Genomic DNA, 8,942 nt, shown 5'->3' on the forward strand with positions numbered 1-8,942 from the left:
ACACGCACACGCACGCACACACACACACACACGCACACTCACACACGCACAATCACACACACACACACACACACACACTCACACGACCATGCAACCACAGTCTCAGACTACTGCAAAATCTGCAGATTTAAGAGAGAAGTGAGAGCAGAAAGAGGAACAGTGATCCTACAACTGCAGCATGTGCATATCTTACTAATGCGCAGCTGCAGCACGCTCATATCTTACTAATGCGCAGCTGCAGCACGCTCATATCTTACTAATGCGCAGCTGCAGCACGCTCATATCTTACTAATGCGCAGCTGCAGCACATGCTCATATCTTACTAATGAGCAGCTGCAGCACATGCTCATATCTTACTAATGCGCAGCTGCAGCACGCTCATATCTTACTAATGCGCAGCTGCAGCACGCTCATATCTTACTAATGCGCAGCTGCAGCATGTGCATATCTTACTAATGCGCAGCTGCAGCACGCTCATATCTTACTAATGCGCAGCTGCAGCACGCTCATATCTTACTAATGCGCAGCTGCAGCACGCTCATATCTTACTAATGCGCAGCTGCAGCATGTGCATATCTTACTAATGCGCAGCTGCAGCATGTGAATATCTTACTAATGCGCAGATGCAGCACGCTCATATCTTACTAATGCGCAGCTGCAGCACGCTCATATCTTACTAATGTGCAGCTGCAGCACATGCTCATATCTTACTAATGCGCAGCTGCAGCACGCTCATATCTTACTAATGCGCAGCTGCAGCACGCTCATATCTTACTAATACGCAGCTGCAGCACGCTCATATCTTACTAATGCGCAGCTGCAGCACGCTCATATCTTACTAATGCGCAGCTGCAGCACGCTCATATCTTACTAATGCGCAGCTGCAGCACGCTCATATCTTACTAATGCGCAGCTGCAGCACGCTCATATCTTACTAATGCGCAGCTGCAGCATGTGCATATCTTACTAATGCGCAGCTGCAGCACGCTCATATCTTACTAATGCGCAGCTACAACACATGCTCATATCTTACTAATGAGCAGCTACAACACATGCTGATATCTTACTAATGCCCAGCTCTAATGCGCAGCTGCAGCACGCTCATATCTTACTAATGCGCAGCTCTAATGCGCAGCTGCAGCACGCTCATATCTTACTAATGCGCAGCTCTAATGCGCAGCTGCAGCACGCTCATATCTTACTAATGCGCAGCTCTAATGCGCAGCTGCAGCACGCTCATATCTTACTAATGCGCAGCTCTAATGCGCAGCTGCAGCACGCTCATATCTTACTAATGCGCAGCTGCAGCATGCTCATATCTTACTAATGGCCAGCTCTAATGCGCAGCTGCAGCACGCTCATATCTTACTAATGAGCAGCTGCAGTACATGCTCATATCTTACTAATGCGAAGCTCTAATGCGCAGCTGCAGCACGCTCATATATTACTAATGCGCAGCTGCAGCACGCTCATATCTTACTAATGTGCAGCTCTAATGCACAGCTGCAGCACGCTCATATCTTACTAATGCGCAGCTGCAGCACGCTCATATCTTACTAATGAGCAGCTGCAGCACGCTCATATCTTACTATTGCGCAGCTCTAATGCGCAGCTGCAGCACGTGCTCATATCTTACTAATGCGCAGCTACAACACATGCTCATATCTTACTAATGCGCAGCTGCAGCACGCTCATATTTTACTAATGCGCAGCTCTAATGCGCAGCTGCAGCACTCTCATATCTTACTAATGAGCAGCTGCAGCACATGCTCATATCTTACTAATGCGCAGCTGCAGCACGCTCATATCTTACTAATGCGCAGCTGCAGCACATGCTCATATCTTACTAATGCGCAGCTGCAGCACACGCTCATTTCTTACTAATGCGCAGCTCTAATGCGCAGCTGCAGCACATGCTCATATCTTACTAATGTGCAGCTCTAATGCGCAGCTGCAGCACATGCTCATATCTTACTAATGCGCAGCTGCAGCACGCTCATATCTTACTAATGCGCAGCTGCAGCACGCTCATATCTTACTAATGTGCTGCTGCGGCACACGCTCATTTCTTACTTATGCGCAGCTGCAGCACGCTCATATCTTACTAATGCGCAGCTGCAGCATGCTCATATCTTACTAATGTGCTGCTGCAGCACGCTCATATCTTACTAATGCGCAGCTGCAGTGCGCTCATATCTTATTTATGTGCAGCTGGAGCAAAATACTTGCTGACTCTGTTAAGGAAACATCAGGCTCAGTTAGAGTCGTAAGGCTCAGTTTAGAGATTCATAAGGCTTGGTTAGGGAATCGTAAGGCTCACTACGGGCTCATAAGGGTCAGTTTAGAGACTCGTAATGTTCAGTTAGGGAATCATAAGGCTCAGTTAAGAATCATAAGGCTCAGTTAGGGAATCATAAGGCTCAGTTAAGAATCATAAGGCTCAGTTTGGGAATCATAAGGCTCAGTTAAGAATCATAAGGCTCAGAGAATCATAAGGCTTGGTTAGGGAAACATAAGGCTTGGTTAGGGAATCGTAAGGCTCAGTACGGGCTCATAAGGGTCAGTTTAGAGAGTGGTAAGGCTCAGTTAGGGGTTGTAAGACTCTGTAAGGGGTTATTGAGTTTGTGCAGATCATAAGGGTTGTGGAAGTGTTTTTTAGTTCCGCTCCAGAACTGGGCGTCGCCCTGAAGCAGTCGGGTGGGAACCAGACTCCCCTCCAAGCATGAGGTCATAGCGTTGAGTCACCTCATGCAAGTCTGTCTCTCTGTCTTTCCCTTTCACTCTCTCTCTCTCTCTCTCTTTTCTCTCTCTCTTCCCTCTATCTTCCCTTGCTCTTTCTCTTTCTATCTCTCTCTCTCTCTCTGTCTCTGTCTAGCGGTCTCTGTCTGTCTCTCTCTCTGCTCTGTTCCCCTGACATCATGTTGCTATGGTGATGAAACACAGGGTACACAGGCTTTGCAGTGTGTTAGTCTGCAGTCACACCAGTGTAGTGCTCTGTGCTGCACAGTCGGGACCTGCCCCTGTTTGTGTATTTGCTGTGGGAATGGGCATTACGTAGCGTGTAAACATGCTGACGTTTATTTCACACAAAACTTGGAGAACGCTGGGAATGCTGGGAATGCTGGGAATGCTGATGTGCTGGCTGCAGATGAGTATTAATGTTCCCTTCCAGGAAAACTGAAAACTGTACAGTGAGTGCGTTACTCTGTAACACTGTGCAGTGAGTGTGTTACTCTGTAACACTGTGCAGTGAGTGCGTTACTCTGTAACACTGTGCAGTGAGTGCGTTACTCTGTAACACTGCAGTAAGTGTGTTACTCTGTAACACTGTGCAGTAAGTGTGTTACTCTGTAATACTGCACACTGAGTGCATTACTCTGTAACAGTGTGCAGTGAGTGCGTTACTCTGTAATACTGCACAGTAAGTGCGTTACTCTGTAACAGTGTGCAGTGAGTGCGTTACTCTGTAACACTGCAATGAGTGCGTTACTCTGTAATACTGTACAGTGAGTGCGTTACTCTGTAATACTGTACAGTGAGTGCGTTACTCTGTAATACTGTGCAGTGAGTGCGTTACTCTGTAATACTGTACAGTGAGTGCGTTACTCTGTAACACTGCAGTGAGTGTGTTACTCTGTAATACTGTACAGTGAGTGTGTTACTCTGTAATACTGTACAGTGAGTGCGTTACTCTGTAACACTGTGCAGTGAGTGCATTACTCTGTAACACTGTGCAGTGAGTGCGTTACTCTGTAACACTGTGCAGTGAGTGTGTTACTCTGTAATACTGTACAGTGAGTGTTATTCTGTAATACTGTACAGTGAGTGCGTTACTCTGTAACACTGTGCAGTGAGTGCATTACTCTGTAACACTGTGCAGTGAGTGCGTTACTCTGTAACACTGTGCAGTGAGTGCGTTACTCTGTAACACTGTGCAGTGAGTGTTACTCTGTAATACTGTACAGTGAGTGCGTTACTCTGTAACACTGTGCAGTGAGTGTGTTACTCTGTAACACTGCAGTGAGTGCATTACTCTGTAACACTATGCTGATGTGACCATGTGAAAGGCACACACAAACACACATTCTCACAAGCAGCTGATCTTTGTGCTGGTTGTGTTTGGCCTATAACAGGAAAGGCTGCAGTTTTCTGAGGATGCATTTAGTGCTGATGTGAATATTTCTGAATGAGCTCAGAAGATGAAAGGAGAAGCTGAAATCTGGGTGCTGGGTCAGGGTCACGCGTATGAGGGAACTTTCATTTCCAGTCATAGGATTCATTTTACTGCGAAACGGGACCTCCTTCCTCCTTCCCCTGGGTGAGGTCATACTGCAGTAAAGCAGGACAGAGAGGCCCAACACATTCAGCTTTCTGCATGTCAGTTCAGATGATTTTAAGGCCCTGATGCTGTGATTGTGACACACTGCTGGTGAGCAGGGCCAGTATGGTGACTGTGCAGAGTGTTTAGTACGCTGTTCCCCTGTCACCCTTCAGCCAGCAGACGCAGACCTTCATTGAGCTGTTCCTAACAGAGCACACTCTCATTCTGCTGTTTGGACTCCTCTAGCTGCCAAGTTACCGGAATGCATTACTCTTTCTGAAATGTGTCCAAGCCTGTAAGCGTATTTCAAACTATGTTAAGGTTCTGGGGCACTGGTCGCACTGTGGTAAGGCCCTGTGACACTGGTTGCGCTGTGTTAAGGCCCTGTGACACTGGTTGCGCTGTGTTAAGGCCCTGTGACACTGGTCGCACTGTGTTAAGGCCCTGTGACACAGGTTGCGCTGTGTTATGGCCCTGTGACACAGGTTGTGCTGTGTTAAGGCCCTGTGACACTGGTCGCACTGTGTTAAGGCCCTGTGACACAGGTTGCGCTGTGTTAAGGCCCTGTGACACAGGTTGCGCTGTGTTAAGGCCCTGTGACACAGGTCGCACTGTGGTAAGGCCCTGTGACACTGGTTGCGCTGTGTTAAGGCCCTGTGACACTGGTTGCGCTGTGTTAAGGCCCTGTGACACTGGTCGCACTGTGTTAAGGCCCTGTGACACAGGTTGCGCTGTGTTATGGCCCTGTGACACAGGTTGTGCTGTGTTAAGGCCCTGTGACACTGGTCGCACTGTGTTAAGGCCCTGTGACACAGGTTGCGCTGTGTTAAGGCCCTGTGACACAGGTTGCGCTGTGTTAAGGCCCTGTGACACAGGTTGCGCTGTGTTAAGGCCCTGTGACACTGGTCGCGCTGTGTTAAGGCCCTGTGACACTGATCGCACTGTGTTAAGGCCCTGTGACACTGGTCGCACTGTGTTAAGGCCCTGTGACACTGGTCGCACTGTGTTAAGGCCTTGTGACACAGGTTGCGCTGTGTTAAGGCCCTGTGACACAGGTTGCGCTGTGTTAAGGCCCTGTGACACTGGTCGCACTGTGTTAAGGCCCTGTGACACTGATCGCACTGTGTTAAGGCCCTGTGACACTGGTCGCACTGTGTTAAGGCCCTGTGACACTGGTCGCACTGTGTTAAGGCCTTGTGACACAGGTTGCGCTGTGTTAAGGCTCTGTGTTTTAAGTTGCCATGGTTCTGGTCTCTCCCCAGGCTATGACTTCTCGGAGGTGCTGCGCTGGTTTGGGGAGCGGGTGGATCGGATCATCCTGCTGTTCGACGCGCACAAGCTGGACATCTCGGACGAGTTCTCGGAGGCGATCCGGGCGTTCCGGGGCCAGGACGATAAGATCCGGGTGGTGCTGAACAAGGCGGACCAGGTGGACACGCAGCAGCTGATGCGGGTGTACGGCGCCCTCATGTGGTCGCTGGGGAAGGTGATAAACACGCCAGAGGTGGTGCGTGTGTATCTGGGGTCCTTCTGGGCCAAGCCCCTGCAGAACACTGAGAACCGGCGGCTCTTCGAGGCCGAGACGCAGGACCTGTTCAAGGACATCCAGGGCCTCCCGCGCAACGCTGCTCTGCGCAAGCTCAACGACCTCATCAAACGCGCCCGGCTGGCCAAGGTACCCGCACGTCCTCCTGCTCCTCCTGCTCCTCTTGCTCTTCCCTCTCCTCCTCCTCCTCCTCCTGTTCCTTCTGCTCCTTTTTGTTCCCTCTCCTCCCGATCCTCCTCCTGTTCCTCCCTCTCTTCCTGTTCCTCCTGCTCCTTTTTCTCCTCCTGCTCCTCCCTCTCCTCCTCCTCCTCCTCCTCCTCCCCCTGCTTCTCTGAGGGTTTATAGCTGTAAACAGCTCCTGCGCTGTCAGTGGGGTCATTGTCCTGCTCACCAGAGGAAATGAATCTTATGCTGTACAGGAGTATTCTTGGACAGAGAGATTTATCATAATGTGCAGATGCTGCTGATCTGGAATGAGTGAGAGCCTGAGGAAGGTTCTGGAAATGACTCTCCGCTGACCTTCCTACCGGCTTCCTCAACAGCGCATCCTGAGCGCCGTGTCTGAGAGCGAGCTCCCAATCTGCACGCTAATTTTAGCTGCTGCGCTGCAGCCATCTGGCTTGAGAGAACCAGGCGAAGGGAAAGAGTCGCTCTGTGCTATAGAGCCGTGTAGCTCTGTGTTATAGAGCAGTGTAGCTCTGTGTTAGAGCAGTGTAGCTCTGTGTTATAGAGCTGTGTAGCTCTGTGTGAGAGCAGTGTAGCTCTGTGTTATAGAGCCATGTAGCTCTGTGTTAGAGCAGTGTAGCTCTGTGTTAGAGCTGTGTAGCTCTGTGTTAAAGAGCTGTGTAGCTCTGTGTTAGAGCAGTGTAGCTTTGTGTTATAGAGCTGTGTAGCTCTGTGTTATAGAGCCGTGTAGCTCTGTGTTATAGAGCAGTGTAGCTCTGTGTTAGAGCAGTGTAGCTTTGTGTTATAGAGCTGTGTAGCTCTGTGTTAGAGCAGTGTAGCTCTGTGCTATAGAGCCGTGTAGCTCTGTGTTATAGAGCAGTGTAGCTCTGTGTTAGAGCAGTGTAGCTCTGTGTTAGAGCAGTGTAGCTTTGTGTTATAGAGCTGTGTAGCTCTGTGTTATAGAGCCGTGTAGCTCTGTGTTATAGAGCAGTGTAGCTCTGTGTTAGAGCAGTGTAGCTTTGTGTTATAGAGCTGTGTAGCTCTGTGTTATAGAGCTGTGTAGCTCTGTGTTATAGAGCAGTGTAGCTCTGTGTTAGAGCAGTGTAGCTTTGTGTTATAGAGCTGTGTAGCTCTGTGTTTTAGAGCTGTATAGCTCTGTGTTATAGGGCAGTGTAGCTCTGTGTTAGAGCAGTGTAGCTTTGTGTTATAGAGCTGTGTAGCTCTGTGTTATAGAGCCGTGTAGCTCTGTGTTAGAGCAGTGTAGCTCTGTGTTATAGCGCCGTGTAGCTCTGTGTTATAGAGCCGTGTAGCTCTGTGTTATAGTGCTGTGTAGCTCTGTGTTAGAGCAGTGTAGCTCTGTGTTATAGAGCCGTGTAGCTCTGTGTTAGAGCCGTGTAGCTCTGTGTTATAGTGCCGTGTAGCTCTGTGTTAGAGAAGTGTAGCTCTGTGTTATAGAGCCGTGTAGCTCTGTGTTATAGAGCAGTGTAGCTCTGTGTTAGAGCAGTGTAGCTTTGTGTTATAGAGCTGTGTAGCTCTGTGTTATAGAGCCGTGTAGCTCTGTGTTAGAGCAGTGTAGCTCTGTGTTATAGCGCCGTGTAGCTCTGTGTTAGAGCCGTGTAGCTCTATGTTATAGCGCTGTGTAGCTCTGTGTTAGAGCAGTGTAGCTCTGTGTTATAGAGCCGTGTAGCTCTGTGTTAGAGCTGTGTAGCTCTGTGTTAGAGCAGTGTAGCTCTGTGTTAGAACAGTGTAGCTCTGTGTTAGAGCCGTGTAGCTCTGTGTTGTAGAGCTGTGTAGCTCTGTGTTATAGAGCCGTGTAGCTCTGTGTTAGAGCTGTGTAGCTCTGTGTTATAGAGCCGTGTAGCTCTGTGTTAGAGCTGTGTAGCTCTGTGTTATAGCGCTGTGTAGCTCTGTGTTAGAGCAGTGTAGCTCTGTGTTATAGAGCCGTGTAGCTCTGTGTTAGAGCTGTGTAGCTCTGTGTTAGAGCAGTGTAGCTCTGTGTTAGAGCCGTGTAGCTCTGTGTTGTAGAGCTGTGTAGCTCTGTGTTATAGAGCCGTGTAGCTCTGTGTTAGAGCTGTGTAGCTCTGTGTTATAGAGCCGTGTAGCTCTGTGTTATAGAGCCGTGTAGCTCTGTGTTAGAGCTGTGTAGCTCTGTGTTATAGAGCCATGTAGCTCTGTGTTATAGAGCCGTGTAGCTCTGTGTTATAGAGCCGTGTAGCTCTGTGTTAGAGCTGTGTAGCTCTGTGTTAGAGCAGTGTAGCTCTGTGTTAGAGCTGTGTAGCTCTGTGTTATAGAGCAGTGTAGCTCTGTGTTATATATCCGTGTAGCTCTGTGTTAGAGCAGTGTAGCTCTGTGTTCGAGCTGTGTAGCTCTGTGTTATAATGCTGTGTAGCTGTGTTAGAGCCGTATAGCTCTGTGTTATAGTGCTGTGTAGCTCTGTGTTAGAGCTGTGTAGCTCTGTGTTAGAGCCATGTAGCTCTGTGTTATAGTGCTGTGTAGCTCTGTGTTAGAGCTGTGTAGCTCTGTGTTATAGAGCCGTGTAGCTCTGTGTTAGAGCTGTGTAGCTCTGTGTTAGAGCAGTGTAGCTCTGTGTTCGAGCTGTGTAGCTCTGTGTTAGAGCAGTGTAGCTCTGTGTTAGAGCAGTGTAGCTCTGTGTTAGAGCAGTGTAGCTCTGTGTTAGAGCTGTGTATCTCTGTGTTCGAGCTGTGTAGCTCTGTGTTAGAGCAGTGTAGCTCTGTGTTAGAGCAGTGTAGCTCTGTGTTAAAGAGCCGTGTAGCTCTGTGTTAGAGCAGTGTAGCTCTGTGTTAGAGCTGTGTAGCTCTGTTTCAGATGGAAGTTTTCGGCAGCCAGCAGGGTTAGCGTTAGCAGGTCACTGTGCCTGGGTTTTATCATGTTATCACAACTCAGAGCCAG

General features: G+C 49.1%; 1 protein-coding gene across 5 annotated transcripts in view; it reads left to right on the forward strand.

The window, feature by feature from the left end:
• Positions 1-8,942, forward strand: part of ehd4 (EH-domain containing 4) — a 35,658-nt gene that overhangs the window by 16,571 nt on the left and 10,145 nt on the right. For 2 of the 5 annotated variants that reach the window (XM_035422104.1, XM_035422123.1), the window contains exon 4: positions 5,584-5,996. In XM_035422104.1, the coding sequence (XP_035277995.1) occupies positions 5,584-5,996 (413 nt within the window). Of the gene's footprint in view, positions 1-3,933; positions 5,363-5,542; positions 5,997-8,942 lie in introns of those variants that run through there. The other 3 variants (XM_035422114.1, XM_035422087.1, XM_035422097.1) reach the window with 3 other exon arrangements.

The sequence above is a fragment of the Anguilla anguilla genome, chromosome 1 (assembly GCF_013347855.1).
Source record: "Anguilla anguilla isolate fAngAng1 chromosome 1, fAngAng1.pri, whole genome shotgun sequence".
NCBI lineage: Eukaryota > Metazoa > Chordata > Actinopteri > Anguilliformes > Anguillidae > Anguilla > Anguilla anguilla.